Raw genomic sequence first — 20,720 nt, 5'->3', positions numbered from 1 at the left:
CTCTGTGCCTGCTGGATGTAGAGTTGTCTCCTTCCCCAGACTCAGTTAGTTTTCAGCTATTTTCTCTTCAAATAAATTTTCTGCCCCCCTCTTCTCTCTTTTCTCCTTCTGGGATCTCCATAATGCAAATGTTATTATACTTGATGGTATCAATGAGTTCCCTAAGTCTATTCTCATTTTGCGTCATTTTTTCCTCTCATCTGCTCAGCTTGATTACTTTCCACTACTCTGTCCTGCAAGTCACTGATTCATTCTTCTGCTTCTACTATGTATTCCATCTAGAGTATTTTTATTTCATTTAATGTGTTCTTCATCTCTGTTACTTTTTTTTTTATCTCATTGTCACTGAGTCCTCCACTCTTTTCCCATCAAGTACGGTGAGTATATTAACGATAATTTCTTTGAATTCTCAGGCATATTATGTACCTCTGTTTTGCTTAGGTCTCTAGCTGTGATTTTTATCCTACTGTTTCATTTAGGACATATTCTTCTATCTAATTTTGTCTTACTCTCTGTATCTGTTTCTCTGTGTTAGGAAAGACAGTCCTGTTTCCTGCACCTGAAACTAAATGGTCTTATGAAGAAGAGGTCCACAGTGCTCCACTGTGTCCCCTGTTCACCAGAACCTGGTACTTTAGGGGTATCTCCTATGTGAGATGCGTGTGCCCTGCTGTTGTGGCTGAGCTGCTTTTTCCTTCAGTCCAGCCAGCTGCAATGGCTCTCTACCAGTTGTTGTAGGCAGAGTCTCGTTTCTGTAGTGGTAGTGGGCCAGTCTGGGGATGACTTGGACTTGAGTTGAGCCAGACCAGGTATTTGCTAGAGATGCAGTAGCACCAGACTGCCGTGTCCTTCCTCTGTGTTGTCAAACCACCTGCCTGCTTCCAGTCCACTGGTGGGGCCTCCTCTGACTTGTATGTGTGGTTATCTTTCCCTTTCTCTGGGGGTTAGGAGTCACTGTGGAGTAGTGGTGGCCACTGTAGGGACTTGCCTGCACACAACCAGTTCTCTGGCACTGCCTCATATGGGCTCTGGCTAAGAGAGTATTGGAGAGGGCAGGTGTCCCCATAGCACACAGCTGAGGAGCAGCACCAGCAAGCTTTTTGTGTCCTAGTCTTCTATAGGAGGGGCCCTAGAGCACTGGGACTAAAGCTGCTTGATGGGTTCCTTAGAAGCACAGCCCAGGAGCCGGGGGTTGGGGGGCGGGTGTCCACCAATAAAATTTTACATTAAAAATTTTAATATTTAAAATATGAAAGTAAGGGGCTTCTTGGGTGGCTCAGTGGGTTAAGCCTCTGCCTTCAACTCAGGTCATGATCTCAGGGTCCTGGGATCAAGCCCCACATTCGGCTCTCTGCTCGGCAAAAAGCCTGCTTCCTTCTCTCTCTCTGCCTGCCTCTCTGTCTACCTGTGATCTCTTTGTCAAACAAATAAATAAAATCTTTAAGAAAAAAATGAAAGTAGGAAACTGTATTTAATATTCCTCTTGGTTTCTGTATTGCCAATATGTCACTAAATCTTGAAGTCATTCTATGTTTTGATATCCACTGTGATAGAGGATTTCTAACAACACTACCTTTGTGCTTCTGTTTCTCAAAATGAAAACAGAAGCAGCCGTGGGGTGCCTGGGTGGCTCAGTTGGTTAAGTATCTGCCTTTGGCTCAGGTCATGATCACAGGGTCCTGGGATCAAGCCCCGCATCGGGCTCCCTGCTCTGCGGGAAGCCTGCTTCTCCCTTTCCCACTCCCCCTGCTTGTGTTCCCTTTCTCACTGCCTATCTGTCAAATAAATAAATAAAATATTAAAAATTTAAAAAAAGAAAGAAAATGGAAGAAGCTAGTAACATTTCTTTCCTTTTTTTACATGATAACATTGACTACTGGCAAAACTATGCTTAGTAACAAGTGCTTAACAGTTCAGGGCAATGTAGTTGGTGTAACTTTTGAAAATCTGTTTTAAAAAAACTCTAAGAGTAATACAGTTGAATACAGATTCAGGATAACTCTCAACAAACTGGGAATAGAAGGTAAATTCCTTAACTTGAGAAACAGTATCTATCAAAAACTGAGTAAACAACACACTTAAAAGTGAAATTTTAGGAGTTGTCCCTTTAGTCATAGTAAGACAGAAGACCAATATCACTGCTTCTTGTTCAAAGATGAATTTGAGTTCTTATCCAATATAAAGAGAAAAACAAAAAACTGTAAACGGCAAAAAAAATTACCATTTGACAGTTTATATAGAAAATGCAAGAAAAATGCAAGAAAATCTTAAACTATTGAGATGAATTAAAGAAGTGTTCTGGAAGGTCACTAGATACTTACTGCTTAAATGTAATTTAGTAATTATAGTAAATCTTATTCATAATAGTAGCAAAAATTATGTACCTAGGAATAATAAAAAAAGATATATAAAATCTTTATAGAGGATACTACAAAAGTTTATTGAGGGACATAATATTACCCCTTAATAAATGGAGATATAAAATTAATAACACCTACTATATATTGAGTGTTTACTGTGTGTCAGATTCTAAGTGCTTTTACATGTATTAACTCATTTAATCCTCACATTTCAGTTTAGCATTCTATTTTACCAATGAGAAAACTGAGGCAGAAAATTTCCCTAAAACCAGTGCTGATAAATAGCAGGTCTGGAATTAGAACTCAGGAAGTCTGGCTAGGGACTCCATCCTTCAACCAAGAACCAATTTTTATATTGCACAGATAGGAATTCTCTTCAAATTAATTTATAAATTCAATGTAACTTAATAAAAAATGTATTAGGCTTTTCTTTGAATTAGAGAAACAAACTAAACTTCAGACAGAAGAGTAATGAGACAGAATATAACCACAATTTTACAAACAAAAATAGGAGAACACACTCTGATCAGGTACCAAGATTTAGAAAACTACTGCAAATAAAACAATGTGGTATCAGTGCAGGCACAGAGAAACTTAAAAAAACTAATGGAATAGAATCTATATATATCCAGCAAATATAAACTTCCCATATGCCAGAGACGGCATTACTAATCAATGGGGAGATAGTGGAGTATCAAAAAAAGATAACAAGTAATTTAGTTAAAAACATAAATATGCACATATCTATGTATATGGTATTATAGATAATTGATCATATATTAATAAAAACCAACATATTATTTAAAGTATCTCATATATTAAATAATTACATATGCATACATATAAAAATCACATACACTTGTGCGTATCTATGTAAAATTAGATCCCTACCTCCAAAACATACATAATGGCATGTTAGAGAAGAATGCCAAGACTTAATTGTAAAAATAAAACATTGTAACATAGGAAAAGATGTATAATTCATAGAAAGCACAACTATGGCGATATATTTAATTTAGCTCTATAACAAAAACTCAATTTTTGTTATCACAAAGCTAAAATAGGTAATGGATTTTGCAGGGAGGAGTTGTGATATGTATTATCTATAACAAAGTGGTATCAAGAGGATATTAATACATTTTTCAAATATTTAAGAGTAAGATTTTTAACATAATAGAAAATGGGAAAAAGATGAAAAAATAACAAAGTCCAAAAGTCTAATAAATACATGAAAGAATATTCAACTTCAGTAGTATTCAAGAAAATATATATTAAATGACAAGCTAATGTTTCATTGCCCACCAACTGTTAATTATGAAGTCTGACTCACAAGGGCTGGAGACATACAGAAGAAACAGGATTCTCACATACTACTGTTAGAAATGTAAATCATTAAAATCATTTTGAGTGCAATTTGGCCAACACTAGTTACAAACACTCATACCTTATGGCCAGCAATGGTGCTTGTAGATATATACCCTGAAGCTGAAGTCAGCAGATTAGGGCCTATTAGCCATCTGTTTTGTGAATTAAGTCTTATTGAAACACAATCATGCTGATTTGCTTACATATGATCTACGGTTGCTTTCTTGCTACATAGGCAGAGTTGAGTGGCTGTGACGGAGACCATATGGTCCACAAAGAATAATATATATATATTTTTTATGACTCCTTAAGAAAAAGATTGTGACTCTTAACTGAAAAAGATGTTTACACATATTTACAAGATATGAATAACTATGTTTATCAGTTGTTTTAACAGTGAAAAATTACCCTCAACCTAAAAGTCCATCAACTAGGAAACATATAAATTCTATTACCCATATAATAACAAAAAATTATGGTAAAATGGAAGTGTAAGGAACTTTCATCTTACAAATCCCCAGTTCCCAAAAGTAAGTACTATTAAAAACCTGGTGTACATTTTCCTAGCCATTGCTTGCATGTATACAGGAAGGCAGGGGCCACCTTACTAGACGCCCAAATATGTGCTGAACAAATAAAAAATAAATCAATAAACAAACTGTTAGCAAAAATAGCTGAAGATGGAAAATCTCATACAGGGATGGGTAAGAATGGATTTTATTTTGAATTTCCCTAAATTGTTTACCAGTCATTTGTATGTGTTTACTAATCATCTGCATTTTTTTTTCAATGAGTAGATTACAACCTCTACCCATTAAAGAAAATTGTCTTTTTCTTATTCGTTGTAGGAATTCTTATATTATAGGGATAGTAACCTTTTTGCTTTTATGCGTTAAAAATTTTTTCCCTTGGCACACCTGGGTGGCTCAATCAGATAATCGTCTGCCTTTGGCTTAGGTCATGATCCCAGGGTCCAGGGATGGAGCTCCCCATTGGGCTCCCTGCTCAGTGGAGAGTCTGCTTCTCCCTTTGCCTCTGCCCCTCCCCCCCACCTTATCCTCTCTCTCAAATGAATAAATAAAATCTTAAATTTTTTTTCCCCTTGGTTTATCTTCTGCAGAATGTTTTAAAATTTTATGACAATTTACATTTGTTGTCCTATATTTTCTTCTGTTAATTTTAGGCTTATTTTTCAAATTTAGATATTTAATCCATTTGTAATTTTTCTTGTACAAGATGTGAATTAGGGATCTAATTAAATTTCTCCAAAATAGGTTGCTAGTTGTACTTATGTATTTACTGAATTATTTACCATTCTTCCCCAAATTCACATATTTTAAGGTACGTGATAAAGATAAATCCTGAGTTCTCATACAGTGAAATTTATCAGTCTTTTCTTTAAAAAAAGTGTTTTATGACTTGTTTAAGAAATCTCTTTTTACCCCGATACTAGAAAGATATTCATGTATATTTTCTATTGAAAGTCTTATTTTTTTTGAAGATTTATTTATTTTAGAGAAAAAGAGGAGTGGGTGGAGGGAGATGGGGAGAAAGAACATCAAGGAAACTCCCTGCTGAGCATGGAACACGATGTGGTTCTATCCCAAGACCCTGAGATCATGACCTGAGCTAAAACCAAGAGCAGGATACTTCACCAACTGAACTGCCCAGGCCCCCCAAAAGGTTTGTTTTTAAAGTTTTACTTTTGGCATTTAAGACATTAATATGAATGGAATGGGGGTGAGAGGATATTAACAAAATGTATATTATATATACAAATTATAACATAACTAACTAACATGGATATATTATTTGAGCCTGTAGCTCCACCTTGAAACTAACAGGTATGGACTATAAAAGGTACCATGGTACTTGTGTTTAAATGTCTCCTTAGTCTACTAACATACTGTAGCATAAAATGAATATACATGATGTTTAGGAAGCTACCATATAAAAGGTGAAGACTATACTTTGGGGATATAAAATGTCTTATATTAGTGATTTTAAAACTATGAAAAACTTTTTATAACACAAAAATGTATTTATAGCACACAGATGAAATATATGTAGTCCCTTTTATTTACCATTCCCTTAAATAAAATCTTCCAAATAATGTTTTCTTATCAATTTTTCCTAAAGTTTTCCTTTTTTTTTTTTTAATGCTTACACTTGCTCTGAAATAGACAAGGTAAACAGCAAATCCTCCTCAGGGCTTAAAAATATCAGCAAATAATATACTTATGTAAATACAAAGCACTAAATTCAATAATGTATGAAAATGCTTAGCAAATATCAAAGCTATTTAATATTCTTTCTTGACATCAGCCGAGGGCAGAAATACAGGAATGTTCTCCATCCAACTCATTTCACCTTTCTGACTATTCTCTATGTTCCCTTTCTACTTTCCCTAAATAAAGACTTCCCTTTTTTGCATACAACTTAAAGAGCAGTGAAATATTCTGAATATCACTACACATACTTAAATTGTAAGAAGTAAAAATCTCAAGGAGAAGTAAGTTAGCTATCAGCTACCAGATGACCAGCATCTACCCTTTTCATCTATTACAATTAAATTGCAGAGCAGAACAATATCAGGGAAATGAAATATAGTAGACACAGAATTAAGTGAACACTGACTATGTTGCCCAGAAGCCAGGATAAATTATTATTTTGAAATAGTGCCAAAGTGAAGGTAGAATTACCTTTAATAATAAAATTTAATCAATGCTAACAGAGCTATAATTCATTACATTCTTAATAGCTCTTCTCTAGCCTGTGCTGGTTTATAGTTAATAATAAATAATTTACCTGTGCTCTTTTTTCCATATCCTGGCAAGTACCTAGTTGTTCTTCCATTGCAACTCTGATTTGCCTTGCTTCATATTCTAATTGTCTTCTGGTCATATCTGTTTGTAAGGAAAACTAAAACCACAAATTAAATTGAAATGTTAATACCTCATGTTATGTATTTATCAGCAAAAGCAAAAAAGCATATAAATACCAATAAAGAACATGAATATCAAATATGTAAGTTATTGAGCCTAACAAGATTATTTTTTGCTTCAAGGAATCCTAAAATTTGATGATAGGTGTTGGGCTCAGTCTGGGTCCCTGATGTGAAATGCTGAGCTGAAACATTTCTATTGCCCCATACTCACAAATACGTTTAAATTGTACTGATACACTTAAAATATATAATTGGTCCATTAGGGTATGCCTTCTTCAGTTCCCATCTTCTGCACCGAAGAGGTACCACTTTATTAAAAATTAGCACATTAATGTGGACAACATAGAAAAATCAAGAAACAATCCATTATCCTTAAGTTTATAACTCAGTTTAAAGGTTGTTATAAATGTACAGACTAAACAGAGAAAACTTCTCCATTTGTAAGATGACGAAAATAGGATAAGGAAGAGTTTTTATTTAATACAGGTTAATCATAAATTACAAAACAACACAAACTTTTTGGTAAAAATCCAAAAGTGAAGCAAAGCTGAAATAAACAAAAAGAAGTACTTCTTCCTGCAGGGGGTGTTAATTCATTCAAAAATCAATTAACCCTCTAATTAAAATTCCAGGCACTGAGATAACTGCTAGGCATACAAAAGGATGAAAAGGACAAGGTAATGAAACTTACAAACACATACACCAAGAGGTAATAATACCTAAAAGTTTGATTAAATTATAATGGGCCATGAAGGAAATGAGGAAGTACAATCAATAGATTTTTTATGCTCTATATACTCAGCTGTGTGAGACATGTGTCTGACTCAGAGTAACATTTTGTAGGTCCAAGGATTCCAAACTGCACTGTCAGTTAAGTCAGGGGGGTTCTAACCCTTTCCCTTTGCAATAATGCAGATGACATTCTGCAGATAATGTATTTCTACAGGCATACCCAAATTATGGTTGCAACACAGATGAAATAGTCTGTATGTTATTTCTAATTCCCAGTGAGCCAGCTTTAACTCCACTTACTTACCCTTCACTTCCCAAAACCCCTGCAAAAAAAAAAGTTGAATGTGACAAAGTATATTGTAATAATGTGGTTTAGATCTGATGTTTTAAAAGTAATGTCTAATATCTTGATAATATTTCCATATGGAAACTTGCTTCCCAATATAAATGCAGAATTCATGAAATTAAAAAATATTTATGACACACAACAGTTTATACTTGGTAATGTTGCCAAATGGTCTATAATGTCTTATATATCCTATTAAAGAAATGTGATTATGTAATAAATATGGGAACAATTTATTTGACAACTGATCTGTTTCAGATTATTAACCAACTGCTCTCAAGCTATCACATACATCTGAGCTCTTTCCTAAACCTGACTGCATGCAGACAATTGAACTCTAAATTTTGTATATTCTAATTATCAATGTGAATGGGAGCAAAACTATGCTTAAGTATTTCTTAAATTTAAGAGTATAAATCCCACCAAACCTTCTTGGGTTCCTAATCTAAGAACTCTTCATTAACTGTTCTTTCACTATCTGGGTCTCTTTAACTCCCAGGAAGATGTCAAGGACATTGTCAGGAAAAGGGATCCATTCTTTTCCTCTCAAAACCTTGTCTGATTGTTCTAGGAGACTATGCATATAAGCTTCTGGTTCTAGTTCTGCCAGACAATGCCCAGTCAGGAAATCCGGCTAGGTTTATGTTTTCAAAATGTTCCCTCTTTCTACTTTTGTTTTTCATTTATTATGTCCTCTCAAAAGTGTTATTAGAAAATGAAAAATCTAACAGAGGACAATATATTTTAATTACCCTATTTTTTCCTCTTTTTAAAATTTTTAAGAAATATTTATCAACAACAATCAGTTAAAATACAATTGTGTTTAAAATTATTAATGTATTGCAGAACATTCAGAAATGTTCTTACATGTGTCACCCCATGAATAAAATGGCTGACATGAGAGTTTGGGTGGGGAAGGAAAGGCTGCCAAGAGTAAATTCTTTTTCACATAGTTACATTAGCAAAACAAACACATTTTAGTACTTACAAAAAGTCCTAAGACCCTTGCCAAAAGATCTTGTCATTTATAATAACTAGAACAGCACTCAAATAATCCTCAAAGATACTTTTATTGCAAAAACTATATGGCATATAATGTGGTTCAAAAGATAGATGGTAATAAACATTTCTACAGAGTATGTTTGGTAATTCAACAGACAGAATAAAAAGCCAGTTGCCAAGTTGAATCCTGAGTCCTACAGAATTCAATCTTAACAGATTTGCTTAATTGGGGGCTTAAAATAAATATTTGCTTGAGCATAATGAAGTTTTATCACCTTTACAAACAAAAAGTTTGTAAAGTCAGTTAAGTCATTAGTTATTATATATTTGAGTTTAAAGTTAAGATAAAGATAAAGCATATTAGAGTTTACAAATAAGTAAAAAATGTAATCATCCTGAATTTTTTAAATGAATAACACAGATACTTTTAAAAGACTGAAGTTATTAAAGCCCTAAAATAGGTCATAATGCTAAGTTACTTACATTTTCGGTTAAAGGGAGACTATCTATTCTTTTGGTGAGATTCTGAAGTTGAGCATAATACCAGTCTTTTTCCTTTTCTTCTTTGTCAAGATCAGCAAGAAGTAATGATCTGGTTTTTTTTAAAAAAAAGGTAAGTTTACGCAATGCTAATAGAGTACATAACAATAATTCTTTTTTTTTTTTTTAAAGATTTTATTTATTTGACAGAGAGAGAGAAATCACAAGTAGGCAGAGAGGCAGGCAGAGAGAGGGGAGAAAGCAGGTTCCCTGCGGAGCAGAGAGCCGGACGTGGGGCTCGATCCCAGGACCCTGGGATCATGACCTGAGCTGAAGGCAGAGGCTTTAACCCACTGAGCCACCCAGGTGCCCCCATAACAATAATTCTTAACAGTTGTAATTGTCATGTTCTCTATTTAAACCGAAGTATTAATAATGAATAAGTGGACTTTTGAAGGTACTACTTAGAATATTATAATCAATAAAATTTGAATATCAAAAAGTTTTCACTTTTTTACCCAAGATATTCAATATCCTTACTAGAATATTTGTATTTATTACATTTATTACGAGAATATTTACATTTCAAAGGCTTTCTTCACTGTATTTGCAGTCTAAAAATATGATCATGGTTTACAGAAAAAAGTACAGATATAACAAAACACAAAATTAATAAAGAATAAAAAATGTAATAGAGGAATAAGGAAAAGCAGTAATTATACAAAAAATAAACCTAGAGAATAGGATATCACTGCACTGGACACAGATGTGGCTTTCAACTTCTCAGAGCCAAAATAGTAAGAAATACTTTGTCACTGTGCACTTCTTCAAAGAAGATATCCAGATGGCCGAGAGACACATGAAAAGATGCTCAACATCACTCATCATCAAGGAAATGCAAATCAAAACTACAATAAGATATCACCTCATATGTGTCAGAATGGCTAAAGTCAAAAACACAAGAAACAAGTGTTGGTGAGGATGGGGAGAAAAAGGTATCCTTGTACACTGCTGGGGGGAATGTAAAATTGCACAGCTGCTGTGGAAAACAGAATGGAGTTTCCTCAAAAAGTTAAGAATACGAAAACGCTAATTTACAAGACCAGTGCTCTAACCCCTGAGCTATGGAGCCTTCCCCTCGAAAACGCTAATTTAAAAAGATACATGCACTCCTATGTTTACTACAGCATTATTTATGATAGCAAAATCATGGAAGCAATCCATGGGTCCATCAATAGATGAATGGATAAAGAAGAATAGATATATATGTATGTACACTCACACCTTCTTTATAGATACATAAAAGCATACCCAAATACACACACACACACACACACACACACACACACACGACTACTATGGAATATTACTCAGCTATAAAAAGAAAAAAAAAAAAAAATAAAAAAAAAAAATAAAAAGGAATGAGATCTTGCCACTTGCAACAGCATGGCTGGATCTAGACAGTATAATGCTAGGTGAAATAAGTTGGTCAAAAAGGAAAAATCCCATATGATTTCACTCAAGTGGAATTTAAGGAACACAACATACAAAGACAAACAAATAGTAGCGAATTAACTGATGGTTACCAGAGGGAAAGCTGGTAGGGGGATGGGTGGAATAGGTGAAGGAGATTAAGAGCACATCTATCCTGATGAGCACTGACTAATGTACAGAATTGGCAAATCACTATATATTGTATACCTGAAACTAACATAACACTATATGTTAACTATATGTTAACTATATTAGAATTTAAAAAAAAAAAGAAAAGATTAGTTGCAGAAACTTTAAAAAATGTAGTCACTGTGTACTAATAACAAGTTATTCTGAGAGAGAGAAATTTTTTCTAGTTTGGAATTTGAAGATGGATTTGCTCTGTAACTCCTAAACAACCCAATCAATGTCCTCAATAACATTCTCTATCAAGTTACTCTATATCTTACCATTTTAAACATAAATGCAAAATAAAGGTGTTCATGGGATAAGACTCGGTAGGTACAAAAAGTCTGTGATTTCTTATCATGTGGTTCTTTCCCAAAGTGACACCTATTATCATTTTATTGTATATATTCCACAGAGATTCTGTTAAAATGGCAAAGATCTATGTGCATACTTACATGTACATTTTTAAACAGGAGCAGTAGCATATTACTTTATGTATTATCCTATTAAATTTGTTTTTCACTTAAAAAGTCTATCTTGGGAGATTATTCTGTGCCAGAACATAAAAAGGTCCTACATATTTTTGATAGTTGTACAGTGTGCATGAATCCATAATGGGACACACTATGATTAGTTTCATTTTAGAGGGCATTTAGGGTCTTTCTAATCCTTTGCTATTATCAACAATGCTGCACTGCATCTGCTTATACATAACCCTATTTCACAAATGTGCAAGCATATATGTAAGATAAACTCCTAGGGTATGTACATTTTTAACTTATTGCTCTTATTAGATATTGTACCAATTTATGCCCATACCACTTTCACCAATATAAATGTTTCATCAATTTATTTTTGCATATTCAGTTTTTTAAAACAATATATCATATGGTTTAAATTTTATTTCTTTTAGTGTAAGGTTAAGCATTTTTTTTCAACTTTAAATGTCATTTGTGTTCCTTGTCTATAATTTTTTCTTACTTATTTATAGAATCTCAACTATATTAAGAATGATTGTACTGGAGGAGAAAAGATGGTGGAGGAGTAGGGGACTCTATTTCAACTAGTCCCCTAAATTGAGCTGGATATCTACCAGACCATTCTGAACACCCACAAAATCACCTGAGATGTAAGAAGATATATCTGAGAGTATCTCCAGCACTTGGACCTGAGGTATGAAGGAGGAGTGGGGGATGGGGATTGGTGTCCCTAACCCTCATGTTGTTTAAGGCTCAACTGTATATAAATATATAAGTCATTTGAAAACAAGAGCATATAAGGTGATGCACTATTATATTGGGAGTAAAATGCCATGGATAATGATATACTAGAAGAACCCCACTAATATTTCTTGCAGGGCTAGCTTGGTGGTCACATATTCTTTTAGTTTCTGTTGGTTTTGGAAGCTTCTAATCTCTCCATCCATTCTGAATGACAGCCTTCCTAGATAAAGTATCCTTGGCTGCATGCTCTTCTCTTTTAGTATCCTGAATATGTCTTGCCAGACCCTTCTGGCTTGCTAGGTCTCTGGCATTATTAGGATAGGTCTGACATTATTCTGATGCTCTTCCCTCTGTACGATAATCTTGATCTTGGAATATGTGACCACAAAGCTGGCCCTGCAAGAAATACTAAGGGGAAGTTCTATAAAAGGAGAAAGACCCCAAGAGTGATAAAGAACTGAAATTTACAGAGACAACCTTTAGAAACAAGGACTTCACAGGCAACATGATGACAATAAAATTATAACTTTCAAGAATCACTCTCAGCATGAATGGCCTAAATGCTCCCATGAAATGGTACAGGGTTGCAGAATGGATAAAAAGACATGACCCATCCATATTTGTCTACAAGAGATTAATTTTGAACCCCAAGATACGTCCAGACTGAAAGTAAAGGGATGGAGAACCATCTTTCATGCCAATGGACCTCAAAAGAAAGCTGGGGTAGCAATCCCCAAACAGACAAATTAGATTTTAAGCTAAAGACTGTAGTTAGAGATACAGAAGGACACTATATCATGCTTAAAGGGTCTATGCAACAAGAGGATCTGACAATTGTAAATTATCTATGCCCCCAACATAGGAGCAGCCAACTACATAAGCCAATTCAACCAAAATAAGACATATTGACAAAAACATGCTAATAGTAGCAACACTCCACTCTCAGCAACAGACATCATCTGAGCAGAAAATCAACAAAGAAACAAGAACTTTGAATGACAAACTGGACCAGATGGACCTCATAGATATATCAGAACATTCCACCCTAAATAACAGAATTCTTCTCGAATGCACATGGAACTTTCTCCAGAACAGACCCCATACTGGGTCACAAATCAGGTCTCAACCGATACCAAAAGACTGAGATTATTCCCTGCATATTCTCAGACCACAACGCTTTGAAGCTAGAACTCTATCACAAGAAAACTTGAAAGAAATTCAAACCCATGGAAGCTAAATACCATCCCGCTTAAGAATGTCTGGGTCAACCAGGAAATCAAAGAACTTAAACAATTCATGGAAACCACTGAGAACGAAAACACACTGGTCCAAGACTGCAAAGGCAGCTCCTATGGGGGAAATACATAGCCCTCCAAGGCTGGCTCAAAAAAATAGAAAAATCCAAAATATACAAATTAACTTTACACCTTAAAGAACTGGATAAAGAACAACAAAAATAAAGCCCAAGCCATGCATAAGAAGAGAAATAGTTGAGATTAGAGCAGAGATCAATGAATTAGAAACCAGAAATACAGTAGAGTAGATCAACAAAACCAGAAGCTGGTTCTTTGAAAGAACTAGTAAGAGCGATAAACCACTGGTCAGACTTATCCAAAAGAAGAGAAAGGACCAAATTGGTGAAATTATGAATGAAAGGGGAGAGATCATGACCAACACCAATGAAACAGAAACAATTATGAGAAATTATTATCAACAACTAATGCCAATAAATTAAGCAACCTGGCAGAGAAAAGACAAGAACCACATGGTCCTCTCAATTGATGCAGAAAAAGCATCTGACAAAATATATCATCCTTTACTGATTAAAACTCTTCAGAGTGTAGGGAGAGAGGCAAGATTCTTCAATTTCATAAAAATCATCTATAAAAAACACACAGTGAATATTATTCTCAATGAGGAAAAGCTGAGAGTCTTTCCCTTAAGATCAGAAACAGGACAAGGATGTCCCCTCTTGCCCTTACTGTTCAACATAGTACTGGAAATCCTGGCAACAGCAATCAGACAACAAAAAGAAATAAAAGGTATTCAAATTGGCAAAGAAGACATGATACTTTATGTGGAAATCCCAAAAAACTTCATCCCAAAATTACTAGAACTCATATAGCAATTCAGTAATGTGGCAGGATACAAAATCAATGCACAGAAATCAGTTGCTTTCCTATACACACACTAAGAATGTAACTGTAGACACAGAGATTAGAGAACGGGTTCCATTTACAATAGCACCAACAACCTTAAGACACCTTAGAATAAACCTAACCAAAGAAGTAAAGGATCTATACTCTACAAACTACAGAACGCTTATGAAGGAAGTTGAAGAAGACATAAAAAGAAGGGAAAACAGTTACAATGTCTATGCTGCCCAGAGCAATCTATACTTTCAATGCCATCCTGATCAAAATACCAACGGCATTTTTCAAAGCGCTGGAACAAACAATCCTAAAATTCATATGGAACCAGAAAAGACTCCAAATTGCCAAGGAAATGTTGAAAAAGAAAAACAAAGCTGGGAGCACCAGGCTGCCTTATTTCAAGCTATATTACAAAGCTGTGATTATCAAGACAGCATGGTACTGGCACAAAAACAGACTCATTAATCAATGGAATACAATAGAGAGCCCAGATATAAACTCTCAACGCTAGGGTCAACTAATCTTTGACAAAGCAGGAAAAATTATCCAATGGAAAAAGACAGTCTCTTCAATAAATGCTGCTGGGAATACTGGACAGCTGTATACAGAAGAATGAAACATGACCATTCTCTTACAGCATACACAAAAGATAAACTCTCAATGGATGAAAGACTTCATTGTGAGACAGGAAAAGATCAAAATCCTAGAGAAAAACATAGGGAGTAACCTCTTCGACATCAGCAACAGCAACTTCTTTCAAAATACATCTCCAAAGGCAAGGGAAACAAAAGCAAAAATGAACTTTTGGGACTTCAAGATAAAAAGCTTCAAGATAAAAAGTAAAGAAAACAGTCAACGAAACAAAGAGGCAATCCATGGAATGGGAGAAGATATTTGCAAATGACTCTAGAGATAAAGGGCTGGAATCCAAGATCTATAAAGAACTTCTCAAATTCAACATACACAAAACAGATAATCAACTCAAAAAATGGGCAGAACACATGAACAGACACCTCTCCATAGAAGACATACAGATGGCTAACAGACACATGAAAAAATGTTGAACATCATTAGCCATCAGGAAAATTAAAATCAAAACCATATTGAGATACCACCTTACACTAATTAGAATGGCAAAAATTGACAAGACAAGAAACGACAAATGTTGGAGAGGTTGTGCAGAAAGGGAACCCTCTTACACTTTTGGTGAGAAAGCAGTTTGGTACAGCCACTTTGGAAAACAACGTGAAGTTTCCTCAAAAAGTTAAAAACAGAGCTACCCTATAACCCAGCAATTGCACTACTGGGTATTTATCCCAAAGATACAGATGTAGGGCCATATGCACCCCAGTGTTCATAGCAGCAATGTCCACAGTAGCCAAACTGTGGAAGAAGCCAAGATGCCCCTCAATAGACAAATGGATAAAGAAGATGTGGTCCCTACATACAATGGAATATTACTCAGATCAGAAAGGATGAGTACCCAACATTTGCCTCAACATGGATGGGACTGGAGGAGATTATGCTAAGTGAAATCAGTCAAACAGTGAAAGACAGTTATCATATGGTTTCACTTATTTGTAGAACATAATAGAATGGAGGAAATTAGGAGAAGGAAGGGAGAAATGAAGCCGGGGGGATCAGAAGGGGAGACAAACCATGAGAGACAATGGACTCTTGAAGTTTTAGAGGGGAGGGGGATGGAGGGATGGGTGAGCCCGGTGAAGGGTATTAAGGAAGGCACATACTGCATGGAGCACTGGGTGTTATATGCAAACAATGAATCATAGAACACTACATCAAAAACTAATGATGTACTGAATGGTGACTAAGATAACATAAAACACTTTAAAAAAAAAAAAGCGCAAGGTCCTAAATTTTCACTCAAAAAAAAAAAAATTCTACTTTGTTGGTATGTATTTTCTGTGTTTATCACTTGTCTTTTAATTTTGTTTATAATGTTTCTGTCATGTAAAAAATTTTGATTTTTTTGTAGTCAAATTTGTGGATATTTTCTACTATTGCTTCTGGAGTTTGCTCGTTTACAGAGATGATCGCCACTCTAATACTGTTACTTTAAAATTCTGTTTGATCTTACTGTTTTGCAAAATATGCATGCATGTGAGTATGTGGCAGGTTATAGTCTTGCTAAAATTCCCTTTCCTTTACTGAGAAACAATTAAAAAAAAAAAAAAGAAAGAAAGAAGCCTTCATTTTTGATGTGGCAAATTCAGCAGTGAGGGAATCCATGGGAAGACATTAAGTCCCTGCTTATGATATAGCAACCTTGGGGGTAGTGCAGACCAATGGGAAGCTGCCTCTTCTCTCCCATTTCTGAAACAGAAGCAGGAGAAAGCACTGCAGAATGCCTAAACTCCTTTCACAAGCTGGCACAAAGATGTGCTCTGATTCTATTTTTCAGCGCTCCCTGGGAGAACCTGCAGGACCTACCAGGACTTAGGTGGGGAACAAATGGTGATGCTACTATTTCCTCTGTTTATTCTCAAATAAATAGGCTCATTAAGTAAGAGCTGGGTGTCATAAGTGCTTAAACTGATAGGCCAATGTTAGTGGTGGTTGAAGAGTGATAGGGAGGCTGCCAAGAACAGGGACAAGCTGTTAACTGTCATGTTTAAAGTGGAACTATGGTAAAACGCTCTGGGGAAGTCAAGGTTACAGTGTTTTGAGACATAATGTTAACAAGTGGTTAAATGATAGTGGTTGACCACAGTGTTTAAGGCTCAGAAATGAAAACAGGTCTAAATCCCGAGGAAGGTAGGTCTTTAGGGTTTAGAGGTTTTTAGTGATTGTTAAGAGTCTTCTTTAAAAATGTAAATTTTGTGTTGTCTTAGTCCTCGAGCTAACTTAGGGTCACCTAAAAGAGCATGGAACATATGTACTAAGCATTTAATAAATACTTGTTAAATGAGAAAATAGCTAACATGATAACAGTTTACATTTATTGAATGTTCTAAGTATTAGACATACTGCTAAGTATTTTTTTAAAACCTAATTTAATCTTCACTACACCCTTTGAGGTAATTATTCTTAGGCTCACTCTTTGGACTGGAAAACTGAGGTTCAAAATGGTTATAAAGCTGTGCAGCTGGGTTTGAACCGTGGCTTAACTACTTCCTAACACTTATCTTGGGCAATATAGATAACAAGAAAAAAAAAAAAAAGAGAGACAGAGAGTGTATCTATGATTTAAGAGAGGGAAAGAAATAAAGAGTGAAAAAACAGAGGAGAAAATTGTCAAAGAAATAACATAACAGAATTTTCAAAAGCTGAAGAAAATAAACTTCCAGATTAATAGGACACAGTGAGTACCCAGTACAATGAATGAAGAAAACTCATATACTGAGGCATTCTAAAGGCTTCTAAAGAAGAAAAATGGCAACCTTCAAAGGAATGAGAATCAGATTGGTATTAAATTTCTCATCAAAGACACTGACAATGAAGAAGGTAAATGAGTTTGAGCCTAGACCTATCTAAACTATCAATTGAGCATGAGAGCAAAGTAATGATACTGTTGTATATGCAAGGACTCAATTTACCTCCCTCCAACACAGTGAGAACCAAGAGATCCCAAGATATATCAGAACTATATATGACAAATAAATAAATAAAATCTTAAAAAAATAAATCAGTTACGTGTTTACTGTGACATAACTATTGTGATCACATGCTTACTTACTCAATGTACAGGGCATTTGAAGTATTTAAGTAACAAAGTAACAAGTCTCTTATCTGCGAATAAACTTGGGACTTTATCTACACGAAAGCAAAGCAAGTTTCTAGGAAAAGGAGTACCCTCACACATCCTTTGTGTCTTCATAGAGCTCAAAGAGGACAGAGATGGACTGTTAGCTTCTTATTATTCACAATAGTGTTTCCTATACTGTCAGACAGAAACAGTCCTACTTCAAGGGATGATACAGAGACTCAGTAAACTCAAGATGAAAGCAAGCTTTACATTACTTCTGGTCCAGAAGATTACCCTATTTTTACAGATGGACACACCTAAAACCAGAAAGCAGTAAAAGGTCTTTTGCCTTTTACTTAGATATGCCGGACATTTTTTATACTAATAACCACTTTGTAAAACTGGGTAATTTAGAACCATATCCCTATTTTATAGAAGAAAATGACAGAAAATTTAATGACATGACCAAGGTCCCAGAGCCAGTATGTAATGTTTATATATTTTAATATTCTTGAATGTTTAATAGAATTTTAGGAGTATTAAAAAACATTATTCATGCATTAAGGAATTCATAATCTTTTACACAACACTTGACAAAGTTCTTGAAAATGATACATATTCTTATTTGTAGTGAGATCATTTTAACTTCAGTTAAGAGAAGAATTAATAAATAAGCTGTGAGAAACCAGATAATATATATTAAGCAATGTTTTTTAAGACACTGAAACTGATAAATTAAGAAATGTTACATAGGTAGCCACTTGTAATAGGCTTTTCCTAATGGAAACAGTTACCTCATACTGGCTCTCTAGTTACTGAATTTATTCCAAAAGGTAACAAGAAGCTCAATTAAAAATCAGTTACATGGGGACACCTGGGTGGCTCAGTTGGTTAAGCCACTGCCTTCAGCTCAGGTCATGATCCCAGGGTCCTGGCATCGAGTCCCGCATCGGGCTTCTTGCTCTGTGGGGAGCCTACCTCTCTCGCTACCTCTGCCTACCATTCTGCCTGCTTGTGTGTGCTCTCTCTCTCTGACAAATAAATAAATAAAATCTTAAAAAAATAAATCAGTTACATGTTTACTGTGACATAACTATTGTGATCACGTGCTTACTTACTCAATGTACAGGGCATTTGAAGTATTTAAATAACAAAGTACAAATCTCTTAGAAGCCCAAGAATTGTCTACTTTACATTTGCATATTTAATATTGCCTCTTTACATCTTTAGATTTAATATAAGTATGATCAGTAACCTACTATATCTTTGAATAAATAAATACAAAATTCGCTCTTAAGTATTACTGATTATTTGCCACACATGCTTCAAAATGACAAAATGATAGTAAACATGGGAGTTTACAAGTTAATGAAGAAAAGTTACCTCTCTTTTTCAAGTTCTTCTAAATAACCGGCATTTTCTCTGCTTCCATTTACAAACCCTCTTCTTGGAAATGAACCCATAGGAACAGGACTGCACTCTCCTGAACGACTAGATACAGATCCTTCACGGCTCCCATAAGAACGGAGGGACATTTTTGACCGTAGTTTCACTCCAGGGAAATTACTGCTATCTAAGTTAAGTTCTAAATGAAAGAGAGATAAGTTTTTATATAACAGTTGCTTTATGTGGTCTAAAATATTGGTAAGAAAATTATATTGTCTTAAAAATAAAATATAAGATTCACATTTTAGTCTTCTAAATTTGAACTCATTTTATAATTTAATATACATTATATATATTACATAAAGCCTATAGAAGTACTAAATTATGGCACCTATAGAGCAGCAAATTTATGTAGGGAACAGAGAATCTTTATCACAAATGCTAAGGCTGTGAGATTTTCACTGACTCCTGGTTCCAGGTAGAATTGCAATAAATACAAATATCCAATCATTAAAAAAAAATGTTCATTGCAACTTGAATTTCTAACAGAGGAAGCCACAAATACACATGATTAAACAAACAATTATTTAGGAAGAGAATGACTAAACTTTCCCTCCAATGTAGCTTGAGTCAGGGGGAAAAGGAGTATGTTAAAGGAAAATCAGACAAAATATCTTTCCTTAGATTCCTGCTAAAAAATAATATATTTGAGGACTCAAAGATAATTTCTCAGTCTAGTTCCAACTATAATAATCAAGCACTTTCCCTGTTTTTTTAGTATTTGAATTTTTAAGCAATAAAGTGAGAAAGTTATTTTTTCAAAATTATACCAAAAATTACATATAATCAGCTTATATAACTAGAAAGATAAAGTAAGAGCTGAAAATGATCAAACAAGGAATCTAAAAGTAGTTGATTTAAAGCCAGTTAAATGTTTAACTGAAGGAATGACAAGTAAATACAGATTTTACATATCTGTATTTTAACAACTAAATCCTAATAGATAAGGCTGTTATACCAGGAAAACTGAAAGTAACATTCAAATCAAGAGAACCTGTATTTGGATATACACATCTAAAGCTGACAACTGGAGCTTAAAAATTATTTTAAAACACCTTTTAAAAATCTACCTTTGAGACGCTCTAATAAATCAATCTGTCCAGAGGAAGCCATAGCTTCATCTTCAATACTTCCTTGTAGTTGTTTAAGTACTTCCTGCAAAAAAGAACACAATATATTAACATGACAAAATTCTACATAATTATTCTAGATAGAATGATTCTAAGTTTCTTGATATTTAGGTGTGCTGGGGAAAAAAGTTTCAGATCAATCTGAAAATATATCTGAATCTGTAAAGC

At 34.6% G+C, this 20,720-nt stretch overlaps 1 protein-coding gene across 10 annotated transcripts in view; it reads right to left on the bottom strand.

Moving 5' to 3' along the window:
- The window catches only part of APC (APC regulator of WNT signaling pathway), a 134,682-nt gene that overhangs the window by 54,148 nt on the left and 59,814 nt on the right, over positions 1-20,720 (bottom strand). For all 10 annotated transcript variants that reach the window (XM_059175659.1, XM_059175663.1, XM_059175665.1 and 7 more), the window contains 4 exons: positions 20,493-20,577; positions 19,360-19,561; positions 9,236-9,344; positions 6,534-6,647 (listed from right to left, as the gene is read on the bottom strand). In XM_059175659.1, the coding sequence (XP_059031642.1) occupies positions 6,534-6,647; positions 9,236-9,344; positions 19,360-19,561; positions 20,493-20,577 (510 nt within the window). The remainder of the gene's footprint in view (positions 1-6,533; positions 6,648-9,235; positions 9,345-19,359; positions 19,562-20,492; positions 20,578-20,720) is intronic.

The sequence above is a fragment of the Mustela lutreola genome, chromosome 5, assembly GCF_030435805.1.
Source record: "Mustela lutreola isolate mMusLut2 chromosome 5, mMusLut2.pri, whole genome shotgun sequence".
Taxonomy (NCBI): Eukaryota; Metazoa; Chordata; class Mammalia; order Carnivora; family Mustelidae; genus Mustela; species Mustela lutreola.
This window is presented reverse-complemented; position numbering and strand designations above follow the sequence as displayed.